Raw genomic sequence first — 23,125 nt, forward strand, 5'->3', positions numbered from 1 at the left:
TGGTCCCTAGCTGCAACTCCATTAATCCCCTTTTTACTATACCTCCGTGCATGTTCTCTTTCTTCCATCTGACTTTCCAGCCTCTCCTAACAATTGTTTCAACATTATTTTCAGTGCCGAATGACCTCATAGGTCCCAGCGCTTGGCCTTTGGCCTAGATTTTACATTCCGGTTCCAATAATTTCTCAGCACTGTATCTAAAAAAAAAATACTCTCACACTGGAAATTCCTAGAAATATACTGAAGAACAGCTTGAATACAATGCACAACAAGTGGTATGGTAATTGTTTAAAACAGTTAAGAAAGATATCGACCTATACAAGACCTGTGGAAAAAACTTTAAATCTACCATGTAAGAAAAGAATTGTAAATGATTTTTGCCAAGATGTCTGTTTGGTAACTTTAAAGTAACTGTATGTCCAAAGACCATTATGAGAATATGACAAGAGGTCCTCTTGCTCCTCACAACCTGCTTTCCACTCCTTCATGTTCTACAAGATCCAGAAGTCGGAAGGTAACAAATCTTCTTCACTTCAGTAATCCCCTTGGCCAACTCTGCCTGTGGGCTGTTTTTGAGACGTGTTGCCAGACCTTGTAAAATTGCCTCTTTCTTATTTTGCCGGGCACATATTACAAAGGGAAAGCCAAATTGCTCTCGGTATCTGTAAAAGACAAGAAAATTTTAAAAGTTTTTGCATTATATGTAGTTAATATTGGTTTCCATTTAAAAAAAGATTTGTGTAAATTACTTATATTTCATAGTGTTCCTAAGAATAGAATAGTTATGCCTTCTGTAGTAAATTTACAATACTTCGTGTAATTATTACAAATGGAGAAATTAAATAGTTTAGGATTAGAGAAATGTAAAAAGTTTAAGGGGAGCATCTACTGCTTACTATTGGTGATTTTTTATTTTTCTTTAGTGTCCTTTCATTACTATTATTTGATATACCAACTTAAAAAATAAACATACACCATGATGTATCCCCCCCCTGCTCCTGTTCAACTTCAAAAAGTTGAACTTTTCAAATCATTATAACTGAAAAATGGTATCATTCTGGCCAGTGTAGTTCACTGTGTATGGCGAGCATGTATGGAAATATAATTGTATGAGTTGTTTTTTCTCTTACATTAATCTACTGGAGTTCTATTGATATTTAAATTTTGCAGTTAAAAATAAACAATTCTGCAGAACAAAAAATCATGGGAAAAAAGCTGATGGCATTCATTTTTCCACAGCCTACCAAATTTCATAAAAATAATTTAAGCAATACCAAAGTTAGAACACAATGAATATTGAAAAGTTGTGTTTTGCGATAATTGCCATCAAAGATTACATATAAGTTCATTGCAGTATAAGTACATAAATAAGAGAAAAATGGCATGCAGTTATTGTACATTTCCCATTTTCACCTTTCTGTGAAAATGAAGCATGTTTCACTTCCAATTTGGATACTAGTCACCCCCTTCCCCTCAACTTGGGACCACCTTGACGTGGTGAGGGGGCTCATGAACCCCAGGAATTTGAGTCCAAGAGTCCCACATATCATTATATATTTCTTTGGATTAATTTTATGAAATTTTCCAGTTTTGCTAAAATTTATTGGACCTGATAAATAGGAAAAGATAACATAACTCGAAATAGGTTTATATCCGAAGCTAAATAGTAGGAACTTTGGTAGGAACATCAACTGCCCGTTGATGTTTGGACCTGAGAGATATCAGATTGATAGCTCAAAGGCAGAACTATTTTGAGGCTGGTCCAGGTGCGGGGATCTGGTTTTCCCGGGATGGACTCTCGGCATTCTATCCAGTTTGCCCATAATATGATAGGATGGGGATGATTGTATTGTTGTAATACTCTCAGTCCTATGGCCAGGTTTTGGCTTACACTTGAGCCACTCTAATCATGTTGTACTGCATCCTCTATGGGGGTAGGTGGGACATTTTAGAGTCTGTTCTCACTTGTGCCATTGGTGGAAGAATAAACTCCATGAAAGCCTGATGATATCTTTTTAAGGTTTTCAGGTTTAGATTTAAAAAAAAAATTTTTTCTCCCTCCAATCTTTATGACTAGTGGCTATAGGGATTTGAATACCCCTGGGCCCTTTGATGACGATGTTTTGGTGCAGATGACAACCTCTGACAAGGCCTTGACATGAATGACAACTCTTGGCATGAACCTGACCATGAATGTGTAATGCTCCAGTGGTGGTACTACCTCTCAGGGTAGTCATCACAAATTGAAAAATTGCCAGTGTGGGAACACAGTGGATAATTTGAAAGTATTACATGTAGAGCACATTACCTTGGGATGTGACTACGAAACTCTCTCCTTTTCATTTGCCAGTTACGGTAAAATAGAGTTAAGAATGAACTTTGATGAAAATGAAGGAAAATGGGAGGCATGGGTAACTTTTGAAAAACATGAAGCTGCACTTAAACCCAGAAGCCATGTTAATATCAAAATTTGTAAATCAACTGTCAAAGGAGCACTGTCTGACAAGACCCCTAAAAACATGGATTTTATAGACCATTTCAATGGGTACAAGTGGCTCAGCCAAATTTGGAGGACAATGCCACTCTTGAAAGAACTCCCAAACCTCCAAGTTGGTTTGTAGTACCTGCTAGGGAGGAAAATTACAATTACAGTACTACAAATTTAGCAGATAAAGTATATCCAAAAAAATGTTTGGGGTACGTTATTGATATGGGTAACATCTCGAGGTTTGGCAAAGGCAATGTCTGTATTCATGTGAAATCAAAGACCCAATCGTATATGTTGACATTGAAGAAGTTCGAGAAAGTTGACATGATAAAAGAAATAATACCACGTGAATTTCAGTTGTGGAAGAGTAGTATTTGATAGAGACCTTTGTGAATTGACAGAAAGTGAAATATTAGAAATTAGTCCAACCTCTGTATGGAAGGTAAGAAAAATTCCAAAAGCAAATATGGTAATTTTAACTGTTGAGGACTCTGATGTCCATCTTAGGTCAATTTTCGAAATGAAAGGGTCAGACGTACCATCTTATGTCAATTTTGGAAATGAAAAGGTCAAAGTTTAAACTATTTTTATCAAAACCTCTGCATTGCTAAACTGTTTTCAGTTTGGTCACCCATCCGGATTTTGCAAAAACAATAAAATTTGTAATAATTGCTGAGCCCATGAACATGGTCCTTGTTCGAAACACCAAAAATGTATTAATTGAGAACTGGATCATACCCATCCAATAAAAATTGCAGACAATATAAATATGAAGAGGCAGCTGTATGTAAAGCTAATGCTGAACATATACTGTATGCATTAGTTATGCTAAAAAATTAGTTGGTCAGACAAAGACCTATGCCATGGCTCTGAATTCTGTAGCCCTGTGAAAACTCAAGCTAACAATGTAGCACCTTCACCTGCTGTAAAAGTAAGAACTCCTGAGACTAAGACCCAGTCATCTGGTCTAGGTGCTCAACCTGCTATGGTTGAAGCAACCCTCGTTAAGGAAGGTGTGCCTGCTTATACAGTAGAATCATCTTCAGTTGATGAGACCTTCCTTCTGTCTCTCCCATTTCTCATGCAACAGGAAACCCTTCCCAAAGAAATGGAACAAGAACAAACTAAAGTTCCAAAGAGAGTAAGAACTCCTTCATACTCTCCTCCACCTGCTCAAAGTATGAATATTCTCTAACCCCATAAAACGTGTAACAAGAGTGAGTAACAGCCCTGCAACAGCCAAGGAATCAAGTTCCTTGGATAATAAGGAAGCTAATAAAAAACATAATGGAGCTAGTCATAAGCCACATATCTCAAGACAATCTAAAACTCCTATGAAGTCCCATAAGGAAAATAAATCAAAGAAATAGTTTACTGTAGATTCCAGTGGAATTGCCCTTGGCAGATCCTAGCACTAAAAATTCAATATGGACATTTTACAATGGAACTGTAAGGGACTAAGGACTCGTTCAGAAATTCTAAAAGTATTACTGCTTGAGCATAATCCAGGGGTTGTTGGCCTCCAAGAAACTAAATTAGGGGATGCAGTATACAATCTGGGTCTAAACTATGAGATCTGTAAGATGCGCCTCACTGATGGGGACCGTACCCATGGAGGTGTTGCAGTAATTCAGAGGTTGGCAACCTTTTAGGATCAAGAGCAACCTATTGTTTGTTTTTCAAGACGAGAGCAACAAACATTCTTTTTTTGTAATAATTTTTAGATAGTAGATTAATACAGTTTATATTGCCATTATATTATAACTAAACCTTGTAAGTAACAAACACTAAAATTTTAGGATTAATTAATATGAATTTTGATATCAGACATCATATTCTGTGTTGACGAAAACTTGTAATTGTAAAGGAGGAACATATTTCTTTATAAGTTTCTTTTTTCTGTTTTCTTAAGAGACACTCTTTCCATTTCCTCAGAATGAAGTACAGTACAGTATGTTTATGCTGCATGAAAATGTAATTATAGATATCAGAAAAATGCATAGCTAATGTAGTTATAATTTTATTTGGCTAAACAGATTTTCTACTTTAAATCTAATGATATTCAAACAAAAAATTATGAGTAAAATACAATTTGTACAGAAAATATGCCCACATAGTATTTGAGAGTAAAAAAAAAATAATTTTACATTTCTTTTCAGTGGTATGTTAGGTGTTGGGCACTATTGTCTACCGGCACCCTCACAGTTTAACAAAATTATATTTATGTTTAATTATGAAATGTGCTGCATCAGTGCTCGTGAGCACTAAATTAACTTCCCTTGAAGAACACTATCAGGCCATCAAAGAGCAGGAGGGTGCTCAAGAGCAACAGGTTACCCACCTCTGCAATAATTATTGCTAAAACATTGCAACATTTTATTGTTCCCCTGAACGCACAGCTTCAAGCAATTGCTATTTGGGCTACTTTTGACCTTGAAATCACGATCTGCTCTCTTTGCCTTTCCCTGAGATGTAGGTTCACTCTTAGTGACGTTCAGGGTTTAATTAATCAAGTACCTCCTCCTTTTTTACTACTTGGTGATTTTAATTCTCACAATCCACTTTTGGGGTGGTAATTTTTTAGACACCCCCCCAGAGGGTAGGATCATTGATGACATTGTTAATAATAATGATCTTACACTTTTTAATGATGATACTATGACATATCATAATACAGTACCTATACAGGTGACTCATCTGCTATAGACTTAAGTATTTGCTCATCTTCTCTCTATCTGAATTTTAACTGGTTTGTAGATGAATTTCTACATGACAGTGGTCACTTTCTTATTCATCTGAAGTTTGTGAGAAATGTCCCCTCAAATTTTCCTGTTAAGTGGAAGAAAAAGGCCAGTTTGGGTTAAATTTCAAAAAGGTATTAACCTATCCAGGAATTTGAGTCCTGAGTCCCATATAAAAAAAAAAAGCTATGAGATTTGCCTCTGAAATATTGATGTGTTGAAAACTCAATACCTAAGACCCAAGTGAAACCGTGCAGACCTGCTGTTCCATGATGGGATGAAACATGTAGTAATTTGAGGAAAATTACCAGGAAATGTTACAGGTGTTATAAATCCAGTCAGTCTGCAACAGCAAAATCTATTTACCAATGAGCTATGGCAAAACAGAGAAAATATTTTTAAAAAGTAAAAAGAGAATCCTGGCTTTTTATATAAATGGCATAAATCCTAAGACCCCATCCAGGTTAATTTGGAAAAAGATAAGAAAACTAAGTGGCAAATACGTTCCATTACCAATGTTTCGTCTGAAAATCAGTGGAGACCTTGTCACCAAGCCTGATGAAGTTGCTGAAAAACTGGGTGAGCATATCTCTGAAGTATCGAGTTCTAGGAACTATTCAACTCGGTTCCAGAATATTAGGAATTCAACCATTTCCCTTAGTTTAAGTTCTGGAAATGGTGAATCTTATAATGCCCAGTTAACTTTAAGGGAATTAAGGAATGCTCTATCATCATCTGAATCGGCATCCCCTGGGAATGATAACATTATAGCATGCTCAAAAATTTTCCAGATTCAACTAAATCTTAAATTCGTGAAATCTTTTAACAAACTACAGTATGGGAAACTGGTATACTTCCTCCTTCTTGGAAGATTGCAGTTGTTGTCCTCATTAAGAAACGATTGAGAGATCAACATCTTCCTACAAGCTATTGGCCAATATCTCTTACAAGTTATGTATGGAGATTGTTTTAGAAAATGGTGAATTCTAAACTAATGTGGCATCTAGAGAAAAATGGTTTGTTATCATCTGTCCAATTTGGCTTTAGGAGAAATCGTTCCACTCTGGACCCACTGCTAAGACTCGTCCCAAATTCAGCAAGATTTCTCAAAACGCAGTCTGACTATTGGAGTTGTCTTCGATCTCAAAATAAGCCTATGCCACCACTTGGTGTTTTGACATATTATACTGGCTTCATGACATAAATACAACAGTTATCATGTGATTATGAAAGTTCATACGGTCATTTCTAAGTGATAGGTATGTTAAAGTTAGACCGTTGGAAATACCTTGTCTAATGCTTTTGAGCTGGAGAAAATGTCCCTGAAGTTGAATGTGTGACTGAGTGTCATCTTATTTGCTGTAGCTATAAACAAGCATTGTTCAAACTAGTCTCATCTCCAGTAAAGGCATCTTTGTTTGTAGATGACCTTGCTGTATATGTCACTAATTAACCATGCTACCTGCTGCTCCCAATTTTTTTGCAAAAAGACTGTTAATGCAATCAGCAATTGGGCTATGACAATGCCTTTAATGATTCTCCCCTTCAAAACTGGCAGTTCATTTTTACTAAAATAAGATACTTTGTACTCTAACTGAAATATTTTCAAAAAGATTAGGCTGAAAGGCATAGAACACCATATGAGGGAGCTGAAGATTTTAGCAGAGATTTTTGATAAGAAGCAAACATGGGCTAGTCATACTGGATCCTTGAAAATTAAGGTAGGAAATCATCTTTTAGTGGGGTAACTGATAAGTCACTTTTGCTTTATATGACTCTTTATGTAAAATCTAAGCTTGGAAGAATGCATCCAAAAATCTACCCCCTTCAGCAAGTGCAAAGCATTCAATAATTATGTTTGGTTCATCATGCTGGTCTAAGAATATGCTCTGGTGCTATTCAGACATCACAAATTAAAAAATAATATACATTGAACAACTCCTCTATTATTTTCCGTCAAAGTAATAAGCTGCAGTAAAATGTCAAATTAAAGGTTCCCTTGAAAACCCTGCAGCATCCATTCAAAGGAGAATGATGCATATCAGTTTGCAAATGCTAGAGCACAGCCTTTTCATGTAAAAATGTGAATATCCCTGTTGACACTGTATTATTAAAACCAAATAATTAAGTAATAAATAAATGCTCAGTATAAATGGGTTGACCCCAGAACCATCAATTGTCAATAAAGCTGCTGTTAAAAAATCAGTTCAATATCCAGGAAGTGACGCTCATTTTAATTATGACCAAAATGTTCGGGTTCTGAATAAACCATACTCAGATGAATCAAAGACATTAATGCAAACTATGGCTCTTCCAAACACTTGTGTGTTAAATGTGTTTGTCAATGGTCAGACATGTGTTATGTGGACAGGACCAACAGTGAATGTCAACTTTTCTTTCTCTACAGGAACGCTATTTCAACCATACAATATTTCCGTCTGTTTCTCGTAGCCAATTTTCTTGATGTATGTACAATCACCAATTAATAAAACATGCAAAAATCTAATCATGTACTCCATAATGTTCCAAAATCTTCTGTATCAAACTGTTAGCATGTTTCTGTTTAAAAAAAACTAGCAAATTTCGCCATTTCCATATATTATATTCTGCATTGTTTTCATTAATCTGTCTTGAATCTCATGCAATTGGCCATATGTATAATTTCCTGTATTTATTGATATATGTTTCATCACTGTATGATAATCATGTCTCTTGATATCACCATCTGTTTTCTGCAATTCAAACACAGATATACTGAACCTTTTATCTCTTTTTACCTGTCTGTGTTAAGGCTACATTACAGCTCTCAGCCCTCAATAACATCGAAGATTCAGTACATTTGTTATCTCAGTAAAACAACAATAATAAGTAAAACAACGTTGTCCCATTCCTCCTTACACTGGTGACCCCGGCGTTTCGCTAAGGACCTGGCGGCCCAAGATAATAATGACCATTCGCTGATAATACCCTTAAATTACATCAGCTGTTTCGCTGTTCTGAGTTCTCCGTAAAGTTGGGACCCTCCGAGATGACCCACTCCACCAATGGTTTTGACCCTGGATGCCTCCTCCAGGAAACCTGAAACCCCCTGTCACTCGTACTGGGCGAGCTGACCATAAGGACCAGCCCGTCATCCTTCAATGTGCTGCCGCCCCTCTCGAGCTGGCTACCAGGATCAGCGCCCGTCATCCTTCAGCCCTCGTATATGTCACTAGTTCATCCGACGTCACCTTTCAACCCGCTCCCGTCCTTTCGAGCTCCTGCTGGCGGTGCCGCCTTCAGCCTTACCTGCCCCTGCCCAATTCCCCTTCCAAAACTGTACAATTGAAGTTTTAAAGACAATTTCCTTATCGATGCTCACTTGTGGGGAACATTGACTCAGAGCCCGCTGCCCGGCGCCGTCTCTTCCAAACAATCAGACATTCTCACGTCTTGGGGAAAGTGACTTGTAAGAGCCCTTTACGCTGCCTCTTCCAAACACGTGTATGTAAAATCGTGTGTTATGTTGCCAAGTCGTCATCATCAGAAGTGGACAGGACAAAGCAAGCGTCGTTTTCTTTCTCTACATCACGCTATTTCAACCATACAATATTTCCGTCTGTTTCTCCCTAGCACCACCAGTTGGCTTGATGTACCGACACAATCACCACCTCTTGCATTGCCATGCAAGGAACTGGGACTCAGGTGTACTCATAATGTTCCAACGAGATCTTCTGTATCAAACTGTGTTATGTTTACTGCATTGTGTTCATTAATCTGTCTTGAATCTCATCAATTGGCATATGTAAAATTTCCAAACCTTTCCATTGATATATGTTTCATCACTGTATGTTAATCATGTCTCTTGATATCACCATCTGTTTGCCGACAAACACAGATGTCTGAAACCTTTTATCTCTGTTTTACCTGTCTGTGTGTAGATGCTGCATTAAAAAATCAGTTAATATCCAATAACATCAAGATTCTGTACATTTATCTCAGTAAGGAACAACCAGTAAACCAGTAAACACCCAGCCAGTATGTCGCTCATTTCCCAGTCCTTACAACATCAAGTGGCGTTGGTTGCGCTGCTGTTCATGGTAGTAGCTCTTATGTGGGGAGACTATCTAATAATGCCTCTATTTTTACAGCTGAATATACTTTATTAGCCAAATCTCTTGAGATTGTTTCTACTCTACAGGGTATTACTTTCACCATATACTCAGATTCCTATAGTGCACTCATCCCCATTAAGCAATATAACCCTAAACATCCAATTATTCAATATATTCAAGAATGGTTGTATAGGCTTGATTCCAAATTCAAATTGGTCCATTTTTGCTGGGTCCCTGCCCATGTAGCCATTGTAGGTAATGAACTTCCTGACCTTGAAGCAAGAGATGTCATTACCAAAGATGACATTCTATTCCACCATATTCCCGCTACCGATATGAAATGGACTATTCGCTCATATATCAAAAATAAATGGCAAGCGCGTTGGCCTTCTCCCCTTTTGGCCAACAATAAAAAACACATGAAGATAATACAAAGTATTGAACATTGGCCATCTGGATTCCAACAAAACTGTAGGGTAGAAATTGTATTTTGTTGTCTGAGAATTGGCCATATTCGATTGACCCACAGTTTCCTTTTAGTGGGGGGAACTGCACGGGTCTGTATACAGTGTGACTCTCCTCTTACTGTGGAATACATGTTATTACATTGCCGTAGGTATGCTGCAGCAGGGCAAAGACATGAGTTAGTAGGCAGGGATATAGCAGAACTGCTTGGTCCTGATGTAGTTGTTAACAACATACCGTAGTTGTATTTCTTAGAGACTTTAACCTCTATAATGAAATTTAATATTGACCTCTTGGTACATTGCCAAGTGTAGTGTACATTTTGCAGGTGTGTATATAGGTATGTTTATGGATTTTTTTTTTCACTTTTTTACACTGTAAAGATTATATGCATATCCTAAATGCAGTTATACTTTCTTTATGGGGAATATCAGTTTTTGCCAAACATCAATTTTTACCATAGTTTTAAAATCATTCTTTTATTTTATTTATTTAATTTATAAATTCATTGCCACACTATTCATCTCAAACCAAATTCATTATAGGGCTGAATAATCCTTCGGATTCCAGGGCTTGGCTTCAAGCCTAAATTTCATATTCCATTCATAGTCGCCCCCTGTACCCCCATAGTTTTCTAGGGCCTGAGGAATGTTTTAACATTCCTTTTCCTTGTTTACAGCTCCACTATGCCATTTTCTCTCATTATCCATTATTTTATCCATTATTTGCAAGGACTTGTTCAACCCTATATTTTCTAAATTTAGGTACTTTAGTAAACTTGCCTCTTTGTAAGAAAAGTTATGAGACAATACTGATGCCTTGTCACAAATTCCACTCTAATCCATCCAAGGAACTTTGTTTTACTAGCCTTTTGCAAAATTAAAGAGTGAAAACTTTCATTAGCGTTTTGAGTGGAACGCGTTTGGCTGCTTATATATTGAAATTTCGAATCTCTGGATCTCTGAAAGAGTCCTAAGTGCCCCTTATTTTTCCATTGCAGCACTTGTTCCTTCATAATTTTTCATGTAGGTGGTCTTATATGATGCCTGGAAGACTTCAAGTTCTTCTTCACTAATCTTCTTGTTCTTTAGCTCTTTTTCTTTATTTACACACTTCTGGCAGTATTTACTCATGACCTCAAAATCCATGATTATTCCCGTATGTACTTCAATTATTTCACAAATGCCTATTACAGTAGTGCAGTATTGCCTTTTTTACTCCATGTGCTGTCATGAGAAATGTCAATATTCAAAATGGCATTCGCATCAGGTTCAACATCTGTATATTTCCAATAGTATTCCCTAATGGCGTCGTAGGCTTATGGCTGGGTTTTGGAATAAAATTCTTTCATCTTTTCAAAAATTAAGTCCACGTATTTATAATACATTTGAGAACTCTGGTTTATTGCCAAGGATGCCAAGAATAGTCATGAAACCTGCAAATCCATCATACATAATGAGGGATGCATATATCATGTGAATGTTATTTTCACCTTAAATTAATCAACTTCACTAACAACATATTTTGGTCCCACTTGGTCTTCACGACCACAGTCCCCACACGTAGAAGTTACTACATTATTTAATCCAAAGATTTTTATTTTCGTTATTTTGTGATTCATGCACACACACTTTCCTTCAAATATTTCTCGAAGCTTTTTCTTCGATATTATTATCATTCCATTATCATTTTCTTTATCTTTATGTTCCCCTTTGTCAGGACTCTCTTCATTTTTCTTTTCCCCCTCTGTAATCCTGTCTTCATTGCCCAAGTACTTCTTCCATTCCGTATAATGATGATTTTTTAGCAGATCCTCTAATAGTTCACTTTGCAAAGTCATTTTTGGATTTGGAGTAGACTTTAGGTCTGAGGAATTTTGTTGTAATGGTGGGTCTATGTGCTAGGCAATGTGTTGCGGTGAGGGCGAGTTGTTTCCATTTTGCGAGTCTGCTGATGTAGTTGCCCGGTTTTCTTTGTTGTTCGTTTCCACTATGCCAATATTTTTGTATGCAGCCTTGGTACCAATTTTATGAAGTGCGTCTTTTGGAAGATTATATGTATAACGGTCCTTTTCTAGTCTTCTTAGACCAATTCGAATTGAAAGCACTGCATTGATAGATGTGAGACTGAGTCTGTTTCTAAGTTTACTTTTAACAGTATTTCTCAACTTCTGCATTCGAGTGAGGAAGTGATTATATGCACAACGCATCAGAGATGCTTTCTTCACCTTCCCCCTTCTCGAACCATATCTTTCCTACTGGGAAGGAGACCAGGAAGCTCAGTCTGTACTCTTAGCCCCTGCATGCTGTACATGAACAAGAATCAATGGTAGATGAAGACATGAAACAAGCTTATGGTCCATTACTTCTAATGCATCCGCATTGATCATCCTTACAAGGAAAATTAGAATTTTTTTTCAGGCACCATCATGCCCAAGACAAACATCACAAGCCATTCAAATAAAAAAGCACTAGCATATGAGAATATGAGTAAGACAAATTTAAGTGTTGGTTGGAGGGATACTGATGCTATGCATATTGGGTGTGCAGGCAGTTACCAAACCTTCACCTTGTTCCATCTGCACTGAGACTTTCTTTTCAAAGACAAGGATTTGCATTCTTGTAGGAACAATGAAAATTTTTTAGTAAAACAATGGTAGACGAAGGCAAATCTACCATGAAAAGCAATACCTAAAAAAGAAATACTAATGACTCTTGAGGTGTGTTACATACTGGTTGTTCATAGTTGCCATTTGAGTTCTGTCTTCCCTGGTAAGGTCATCTAGGCCAGCTGCCTTTTGTTCTCTCGTGGATTCTGATGTAAGCTTACCCAAACCTGCCAACCTTCCTGCTAAGTCAGGGTGGCTACGTAAAATGCCCTCTCTTCCTGCAAAAACAAAAGTTTTTTTTATTTATCATAAATCAAATCCATGTTGGCTCATCTTGAGGAAAAATAGAGCAGAAATCATTGAATTCTAAATAAGAAATGACTTGTGCACAAGCTTATAACTATTTATGTATGTAATTAGGTCCACAGGTTAAACTGAGGGCACTTTTCTTACTCCCATTAATTGATGGGTACTCCATTTTGTACAAACCTGTTGTAATATTGTGACCTTTCCCAAATTTTATACCTCACTATTTCAGTTTAGACTGATTCTGTCTGTATGTTTCATGTGAAATACAGAGTATAAAGTGTATATGAAGTCACCAACTGTGTCCTACAATAATTGTTGAGAATCTGAATGGCTACCTTTTTTAGAGCCACCCTTTCTGAGGAAAAATGTATAAGTGTGTAATTATATATATATATATATATATATATATATATATATATATATATATATATATACAGGCGGTCCCCGTTTCTGACGGGGTTCGTTCTTCTTGTGTCGTAACCGAAAATCGTCGTAAGCCGGAAAATCGTCGAAAATCGTCAAAAATCATAAGAAAACCTTACTTTTAATGCTCTGGGTGCATTGAAACTTGATAAACTGCATTATTATTGAGTTTTACATAAAAAAACCTTCAAATTATGATTATTCTGCCATTTGGGGCCATATTTCTTCCGTCGGATTGGCGTACGGCATCGTCAAAACCCGAACATGCGTCGTAAGCCGGAAATAATTTCTGATGAATATATTTGAAAAGCGTAAACCTTCGAACGTCGTAAGCCGGAACCGTCGTAAACCAGGGACTGCCTGTATATATATATATATATATATATATATATATATATATATATATATATATATATATATATATATATGCTATATATATATATATATATAATACACACACACACACACAGTAAACCCCTGTATTCATGATCTCACAGTTTGCAGACTCACTTATTCACTGATTTCTCTGTGGAACGTATCTACCCATTATTCACGGAAAATTCGCCCATTCACGATATTTTTCACTGAGAAATATTCACTAATTACTGTATTTTCATCTCATTTTTATGACTAAATGCACTTTTTGTGATAAAACTATTAAAATACTCAGGTAATGCTCTAGTTACGATATTTCACCTTAAGATAATTCGATTTTGGATTGGGATAAGCAATTAATACTGATAGACAATATTATTTATAGAATATTTTTAAATTTCGCGCAGGCAGCAGCATAATCAGGCAGTGAGAGACCAAATTACAATAGACATTTTTTCCTTCATCTCTGCATCCCATCTTCTAGTTAAAAAAATAAAAGAAAATGATAAAAGTATTGTTAGGAACGTTATACTCTTGCTTAAATGCGTACAGCCATAAACAACCGACCAAGAAACTGTTGTTTTGCTTATAACCGAATCGGGTAACAACAGCCGTTTACCTGGTATTTCAACCATCATGCGGTAATAAACAATTACCATAGCTTATAGCACAAGTGACGTTAAGTAGAATAGGAGTGATATATTTTTACATTATACCCATATTCGGTATGGATAAAAGATTGTCAAGGAAATATACTGCTAAATTTAAGCTGTAAGTTGTAGCTGAAGCTGAGAAAACATGTTCAAGCTGCTAATGACTATACTGTAAATTATCGTGCATCGGCAACATGGATGAAACTCGATAGTAATTAAAATTGGAGAGAAAGTATTTTAATCAAAACTACTGGGCATGAAAGAACACATTTCTGTTATGTTTACGCCGATAAACAATAAATACGTAAAGCTTGTATTATGATGAAATCAAGTGAAAATAGCAATTGGAATCTTGAATTATTTTACACAAAACATACGTCCCCTAACGGCCATCATCATTTATTAACAACAAATAGATAAATTAATTTCACGAGACGTATTTTAGTTAATTTTCGGCTTAAAAACACTTCGTATAACAAAAAATAACCTTGCCCCCATATAAATAAACTATCTAGAGATTCATTTACGCTAACTAGAAGCAAGAAAAGCACTCTGAACTGAATTAAATACGTCGAAATAAACACCACATAAACGATTTCCAAACCAAAATATCGATCACTATCGACGCTATGACCGCAATTTATAATACAAAAGCAATATAAGAATATATACAATATTATTGGATACAGTGAATTAAGGCATAACATTTTAAAAGATGCATACTCGTTATGTTGACGTTTGTATAATACGATATGTGAGTAGAGTACAGTATAATGTAGGCTACGCTACCCTATATGTATACAATGTATCATAGTGTAAGCTAAGCTAATTCTTGTTATTCAATTTCTCCTTGCACTGAATTATCATAAGTCACTTTGCATGAACCTCCAGAATTAGCTGATATTAATAATTACTATACCATGTGTGTATAGAGTATACTTTATAGTGTAGGCTAGGCTATGTTCGAGATACGTTTTGGTATTTCTTACGTTTTTTCCAACAAACGGTGCTTTTTTTGGAACCTAACCCCATCGTAGGTAGGATAATACCTGTATAAGCATTTTTAGCTTGTTTTGTGTCTGTTTGAACTATCAAAATAGGCAGTTCTAAGTGTTTATAGAAGGGTTCTAAGTATTCGTGGGTTTTAGTTATTCACGGGGGAGCGTGGTACGCATCCCCCACAAATACGGGGTCTACTACATAGTGAGAAGAAAAGAACTAGAACATCTCTCTCTCACTGGTAAAATCAATGGAAGTCGGCCGAGAGGAAGACCTAGACAAAAATATATGGATGGATTGGTGAGAATGACTGGAGAAAGAATGTCAGCAGCTCAGTTGTTGCAGAGAGCCGGAAATAGAGAGGAGTGGCGACCATGATTGCCGACGTCCTTGGGGATATGGCACGTGGATGATGATGATGACTGTATATATATATATATATATATATATATATATATATATATATATATATATATATATATATATATATATATATATATATATATATATATATATATATATATATAAATTTATAATGAATGGTAAAAATGGCAAGTAAAAATAACACAGGTAAAAATGACACAAGTGAAAAAATAGGAAAAAATGGCACTAGAGAAAAAAATACATTGATTCATCTACAATGTTTTGCTGTGCTTAGTACTAGCCCCTTGGGGATCAAATATCCCTAAGTACATCTGATCCCTGAGGGGCTAGTATAAACATGGCAAAACAGTGATTCATCTACAATGTTTCACCGTGTTTAGTACTAGCTCCTCGGGGATTAGATACACTTAGGGACATTTGATCCCTGAGGGGCTAGTACTAAACACAATGAAACGTTGATGAATCAATATATTTTTTTCCCTTGTGCCATTTTTTCCTATTCTTTCACTTGTGCCACTTTTACCTATTGTGCCACTTTTGCCTGTGCCATTACTACTGTTTACCATATATATATATATATATATATATATATATATATATATATATATATATATATGTTTTTTTTTTTTTTTTTTTTTTTTTTACGTATTTCCCTGAATTTTATGGTATTTCTACAGGCCGGCTTAACAGAAACTTTATTTAATTGACCTTGGAGTTCTGACTTACGTAAGGAAATGGTAAAAAACAAAGAAAAAAAGGTGAATTTAGGAGCTGAAGAGCTCTACTTCATAAAAATATTACATGTAAACACTTGGGATAAATTAAAGAATTATATTTACAAAGAAAGCATTAGAAAGGAAAATGGATAAGTAAATTGATAAAGGGCTTGCAACCCCTGAAGATCCTTCTACTGGAGTCTTGAATAAGGGCAAGGCACAGTCCAGGATGAGTTCACTGCGAATAGGTGCCTCTGCAAGAGAGATTTACACATTACACACCAGTAAAGGAACAGTATAACACCGAATATGACTCGAGTTTGTATTGAGGGTGCCAAGGACTCAAAGAATGAATGATCGCTTTACATTTGAACACAGGACATTGGAAATGGCACTGGATAAACTGGCACAAGGACAGAAGTGAAATACTGGTACTCCAATAACTTTCTAAAGGGCAAACTGTCGTGGCTGAAAAGTCTTTACTCACACTTTACCTTAGGGGAAGCGGGTCTCTGGTGAAGAATGACGAGGGACGATCACAAGTATGGCAGTGCCCTTGAGGATGACTGTCTGGAGTCGGACGGGGGAATGTATGTTCTCTCAGGAACTGGATCACTCGCCCGCGTGTATGGCTGACGGCCTCCTCTGCACGTCTCCTGTTCACACGACTAACTGCTCCTGCTTACTGCTTATTGCCCTTTGCTCAAGCAGCGTAATGGTGCTGTGTGCACTCTCTTAGCTGGAGGCCAAAACAATGTGTCATTTGCCAGGTGGTCAGCTATCCGTTTCTCTTCCCAGGTTTCAGGGATAAAAACAATTCAGGCAGCTTAATTTTTGCCTTTAGTCAGTTGGTAAGCAGCTTAGCTAGGTCAAATCGTACCATGGGAGTGGCATCTAGTCAATAAACAAAGGTTGCCTTTATCCATGTCTTCCTCACTATCTGTTCCAGGTAAAAGAATATAGATATAAACAGATTGGGATATATTGCTACTGATATACATACATATATATATATATATTATATATATATATATATTATATATACAAACATATATATAATTAGGTGGGGATATATATATATATAGCGATATATATTTGTATATTATACATAATATATATATAGATATATAATATATATATATATATATATATATATATATATATATATATATATATATATATATATATATATATATATATATATATATATATATATATATATATATATATATATATATATTTCTGAGTTCAGTCCGTGTCAGCGGTGAAATTCCATTATAGCACGAATTTCTAGGTATAAAATGCTAGATATGCCAGAGAAAAAGAGCTTTCCAGGAAAGCTGGGGTTACTACCCCCAGATCTAGTCTTCTCTAGGTAAGACGTCGTGTAATGAAAGGGTGAGTGAAAGATCACTGCACGGAGTCTTACTCGAAAGATCTCTCTCTGCCAAAATCCCCAGAACAAGCGGTGAGCCGTTACAGCCCCCACACCCAAACACCCGCCAGCCTCGGCGACACCAGCGCCACCTACCCATTCCATTTTCTAGCACGTGATTGCTACCTTTTCCTTTTAGTGCTCGTGCCCTTTTTGGATTTATTTTCATCTTTCGCCATGTCATCGAGCAGCTTTACCATCTCCAAGTTAAGTACCATCTTCTTGTGGGGTTTTTGTTCTACATTTGGCTGTTATGGTCGTGCTTTTCATAAATATTGAGATCTTATTATGGCCACGGCGTCCTCCGTTAGCCATGTCGATCAGCTAGGCGGCCATCAGTTCTTTTCTGTTGGGGTTGTCTCCTTGTCGTTATAGATGTATTTTTGCCCCATGGTTCTCATCCTGGCGGGTTCCTGCAGTGGCCCCCTTTCTCGAATTTTCGTATCATTGGCCTGTCGGCCTTTGTGAGGGTGATGCCTGTCCAGGTCCCCAGGTTGCCCTTCTTTATTTTTAGTCTGTAACCTAGGCTAATTATTTTATTCTTGAGATGGTGCTCTCTCTTTTATTTTATTTTATTTATTGTTTTACCTCCTCGCAGTGGCGGCAGCCTCAGATCTAACCAAGCTTCCCGAGGTAGGCTCGCACCTATTGAGCACATTTTTGTTCCCATGTTTATGTGTGATGGTTATTTAGTGGAGTAGACTTGTTTTGCTTCCTTCCCCCTTGCCCTCTGGCGTGGAGATCATCAGGTTGAGGGAGTTTTTTGGTTGCTGTTTCCTCCGAGGTCATTTTTGGTGGGCAGAGAGCCCCTAGTTCTCTTCCTTCCAGGGGAATAGAGTTCTTTGGATGTGTTCCTCTGCGGCTAGCCCAGCCTTCTTGCCCCCTCTTCTCGATCCCGGTTGGTTCGGCACAAAATTTCTCTCCTGTTTGCTTCCTCCTCCTCCTGCACTCCTTCCTTTTTCCTAGCCTATACTAGGTTAGGGTCCTTATTAGGCTTCGCCTAGGAAGGAGTCGGGCATCGGGCTTGGTAGCTTCCTCCCTGAGTAGTAGGCCACCCTCCCGAAGTTTCATTATTCTTGGGTGGTGTAAGTGTGCAGTTGAGTGGGTGATTTTTTCCCCTGTCTCCTGTTCTCTTTCTTAGTAGCCTACCTCTCCCCTACCCACCCCTCCCCTCCCCACCCCTCCAGCCTTGCTCTGCTCAAAAGCGGGTGACGCTAGATAAAAATTTTCGTTTCTCGAGTTCAGGGACCCTCCATTTGGTAGAGGGATTCATTCCTCCCATACAGTCCCAAGCACGCTGTGTTGGTGTTGGTGGTTCGTTTACTCGCAGCTGGAACGTGTTCGACACTCCTATCCACTCTTCTTTCCTCTCCGTCGGGTTACTTGGCTAGGTATTATATATTTGCTCCGGCTTATGTTATGAATATACTGAGCATCTTGCCCACCTTTGCTTCTCCGGCGGAAGTAAATGAGGAAGGATTTATATTAGATAGGGAGCGGATCCTCCGGTCTCCGGCATTTACCCTTGTACCGTCCCACTTGTTTAATGTTATTGTTTATTAATATTCATATTTAGATAAGTGTGTTTATCTAACGGAGTACTCTCCTCATTTATATATATATATACGTGAGTCCGGTTCTACACCCGGGCTCCGCCGTTATTTTACTGGCAGCCCTTTGTGAGTTCTGTGTCTCATTCTTTCATTCCCGGAGTATTCCGGGTCTGAAGAAACTTACCTTCCACTCTGTGTATTTTAGAGCTTATTACCTAGTTTATGATAAGGGATTTCTTCTCCGCCGGAGTATTCCGGTTGTAGTCGAAATTCCGCCTCCGGCTTTAGGTTGCTTAGAGTGGTGGGTTTCATGTACTTTTTCCACTTACAGACTGTTACGCTGTGAGGAGCCGGGTGTACGCTTTCACTCCAACAACCCTACGGTCGTAGTGGCAGTGCCGACCCACGCGGTTGTGCGGTCCGACCTTCGAGATGACCTGGTAGTTTGGCACCCTGATGGTTGTGAGTTGCTTAGCCTCTGTGCGCAACCGTCCAGGATGAGTCGGTAAGTGACAGTCTTCCTCCGTTTTACTCCCTCATATTGTATTTTGTTTTGTGGTTCCGGACTGTTTTTCGTTCTTGGCTAATTGCTGGTTTTCTTGCAGGGACGAGTCCTCCAGAAGTCTGTCTTGAATCCCTCCGCCTGGGTGGCTGGAGTTTGGCAGGAATGTTCCGTCGGGGCCCCTACGTCCTCGATGCTAAGTTGAGGGACCTGGCTCTACCGCAGCGCGGGTGGCGCTGACGCAGTGCCAGAAGATCTTGCCACCCCATCATCCAGCAGATCCGGGATGCGACCCAGCCACCCTGGTGGATATCCTCACCGAGGTTTGGCGGAGGACGTCGCCGCTTAGACTTAGACCTGGAACCTGCGAATACTGAACAGGACCAGGTGGTAGCAGCGAGGTAGGTGAGGTTGTTGGGGCGGGCCCCTCCCTTTGGACTCCCCTTCATCATCCATTTCTTCCTTTTCAGGTTTTATGAAGTCTTCCTCCTTGGGTGATAGAGGCTCATCTGCTATCCCTAAGTTGAAGTTGAAGACTTCATGGAAGCTGAAGCTATAAGTCCTCGTCTCCAAGAAGGCATCGCCTTTCCCCCGAAGGCTAAGGTCTCAGCACCTGCAGCCTCGGAGCAAGTCTGGTTCCTCCGGCAAAGGCGAGTAAGAGGGCTGCAAAACCAAGCCCTCCTCGCCAGCCTGCCTTTGACGAGGCCTTCGAACCAATCCTTTAAAAGGTTCACGGAGGACGTGGACACGAGGTTTAATAAGATCTCTCTGAAAAGTTGGCCAGTCATGATAATATACTGGCGGGAATGGTTCGCCACCTCAGCCGAACCCCAGTATGTCATCCCCGACACAGCGGACCTCCCGCTTTCGATGTCGGGTAACCCTTGGCGTTTCGCCCCGCCATCCAACATGATGGCAACCTTACGGTTGAAGGTCTTGGCAAGGCGGTTGGAGGAATTGGAGTTCTTCCCGCCGATCTCGCCCCCTACCCAGGCTTTGTAAGATTGACCAAGAAGCATGGGTAATGGTCGGGATAAGGTCTCTAGGGAGACGGTCATCGTCCCTAGGGACCAAGCTCAATCGGCTCTCCTGCACCTGACGGAGTGGCAGGCAGAAAACACAAGTTGACTCCTTTCAAGGAGCAACTTCACAATGCTCTGCCCTGGAGACAACTTGCCTACCCTTGCTTGAACAAAATCGCTCTGGCTCACAGCCTGAGTGTGCTTTGAAGGTAATCGTTACCGGCAGCTGAGGGAAATAGACCCACTTCCCTGGTATTCCCGGGAAGTGACGAAATTCTGGGTGGATGTCTCCGTCCACTTTCACTGTTGGAAGCTCGACCCCTTCTGTGCTTCCTCACAGTTCAGTGAACAGCCCCAAGCTGCCAGAATCCTTGCTAAGCGGAGTTGATGCCCGGACTAGCTTGCCCGGTCCCTGAACCCGTCTGCCTTCGGAAGCCACTGCCGTCTCCCCTGCGCGATCGAGCCATTTTCAAGTCTTGGCTAAGTCCCTGCTGGCTGGCTTTCAGTCTGACCTTGAGTTCATCATGGCCAGACTGGAATGCAGAAAATTCATTTTGCTGATGCCACTATCCGTCACGAGCCTAATAAGCTCGTTAAGAGCTCGACTTGGGGCCTAACTCTTCCCAGAAGAAGGGTTACCAATGTTATGGCTGAGGCTGTTAGGGCCACCAGAGTCTGAGCTCTCGCTGGGACATTTCTGCCTCTGGCGCAAGACCCCAGAATCTGGCAGCCCCAGACGAGAGTGAGAGCAAACGTTTCGGGAGACATAAGAGGCCCCCACCATCAGGCGGTAGTTCAAGCCCCGTCCCGGTCTAAACATTGGCACAGCCCTCCACCTCCAAGGCTCACCCCAACAATATGTGCTGGTCAACCAGCTCATTCCCTTGCTGCGCCCTCGTATGTTCGCGTGCAGCCAGCATACAACCCTACCTATGAGGCTGTGGATGCTTTCACGGCCTTAACAGGATCGCAAGGGGAAGAGGCAGGGCCCCTCATAGAAACCCAACACCACCCAAGAGGAAGACCTGGACGTGGTAGAGAGAACAAAACCCGCTCCCTCCCACTGGAGAGAACACAGGTAGGTGGTCGCCTGTATTGGTTCGGGACCACTGGACCTTCAGCCCTTGGGCACACAGCATTGTGTCCAAAGGACTAGGATGGAGCTGATCAAGGACCCTCCTCCTCTTAACCAGGTTTTACAGCCACCTCATCAATCCTACAGGATTACGTGGCAGAATTGCTCAACAAACAAGCAATAAAGAAAGTAAGGCACCTAAAGTTTCAAGGCAGGTTATTCACTGTTCCCAAAAAGACTCGATCAGCAAAGAGTGATCCTGGATCTGTCACGTCTAAATCGCTACATAAAATGCGACAAATTTCGCATGCTTACGGTAGCTCAGGCACGACTCTACTTCCGGCGTGGAGCCGCCACCACCTCTATCGATCTTTCAGGACGCTTATTATCACGTCCCGATTGCGCGGAACTTCTCTCAGTTCCTCGGTTTCAGACTCGGGAATCAAGCTACTCCTTCAAGGTCATGCCCTTCGGTCTAAAACATTGCGCCTAGGTATTCACTCAAGCTGGCGGACACGGTAGTTCAACAACTCCAGTCCCGAGGGATATCCCCTAGCAGCGTACCTAGACGATTGGATAATTTGGGCACCAACAGTTCTGGGAGTGTCAGAAGGCTCCGTCCAGTCATCAACTTCCTGAGTCGTTAGGTTTTCAACTGAACAGAGAGAAGTCCCGCCTGACTCGAGTCCCGGTTTCAGTGGCTGGCTCCAGTGGGATCTGTCCTCTCACACGTTATCTCCCGCCTCCCAAGAGGAAAGAGATAGCATCTCTCACCAGGAAATTTCTCAAAAAATCAATCGGCATCCTTGCCGATCCCAAGAAAGAGTCCTTTGGTCTTTTAATTTGCCTCAGTGACGGACCTGCTCTAAAAGCGAAACTAAAAGACATAAACAGAGTGTGGCGGAGTCGAGCCATCGTCAAGCTCAGAGACAAGGTCTCTCTATTCCTCGAATCTTAAAAACAAGACTGCGGCCTGGACCACAGTCAGAGGCCTGTCCAAATCAGTTCCGCTTCACTTCCCCCTCCGGCATTAGTTGTTTACACAGACGCTTCCCTAAGCGGCTGCTGGGGGATATTCACCAAAACAAAAAGTACAAGGAACGTGGTCCACAATGTTTCAGCAGTTCCCTAAAACATCCTGGAAGCTATGGCGGTCTTTCTAACTCTAAAGAAAATCCGCCCCCAACCGGATTCATATCAGGCTGGTATTGACAGCGCAGTGGTAGTTCATTGCATCAACAGGGGCGGCTCCAAATCAGGCCGAGTAAACCAAGTAATGCTGC

General features: G+C 39.6%; 1 protein-coding gene across 1 annotated transcript in view; it reads right to left on the reverse strand.

The window, feature by feature from the left end:
* Positions 1-321: 321 nt before the first annotated feature.
* Positions 322-23,125, reverse strand: part of LOC136836519 (2-oxo-4-hydroxy-4-carboxy-5-ureidoimidazoline decarboxylase-like) — a 45,842-nt gene continuing 23,038 nt past the window's right edge. The window contains 3 exon segments of the mRNA XM_067100898.1: positions 322-510; positions 512-662; positions 12,521-12,674. Of these exon segments, the coding sequence (XP_066956999.1) occupies positions 463-510; positions 512-662; positions 12,521-12,674 (353 nt within the window). The 3' untranslated portion in view covers positions 322-462.

The sequence above is a fragment of the Macrobrachium rosenbergii genome, chromosome 56 (genome assembly GCF_040412425.1).
Source record: "Macrobrachium rosenbergii isolate ZJJX-2024 chromosome 56, ASM4041242v1, whole genome shotgun sequence".
NCBI lineage: Eukaryota > Metazoa > Arthropoda > Malacostraca > Decapoda > Palaemonidae > Macrobrachium > Macrobrachium rosenbergii.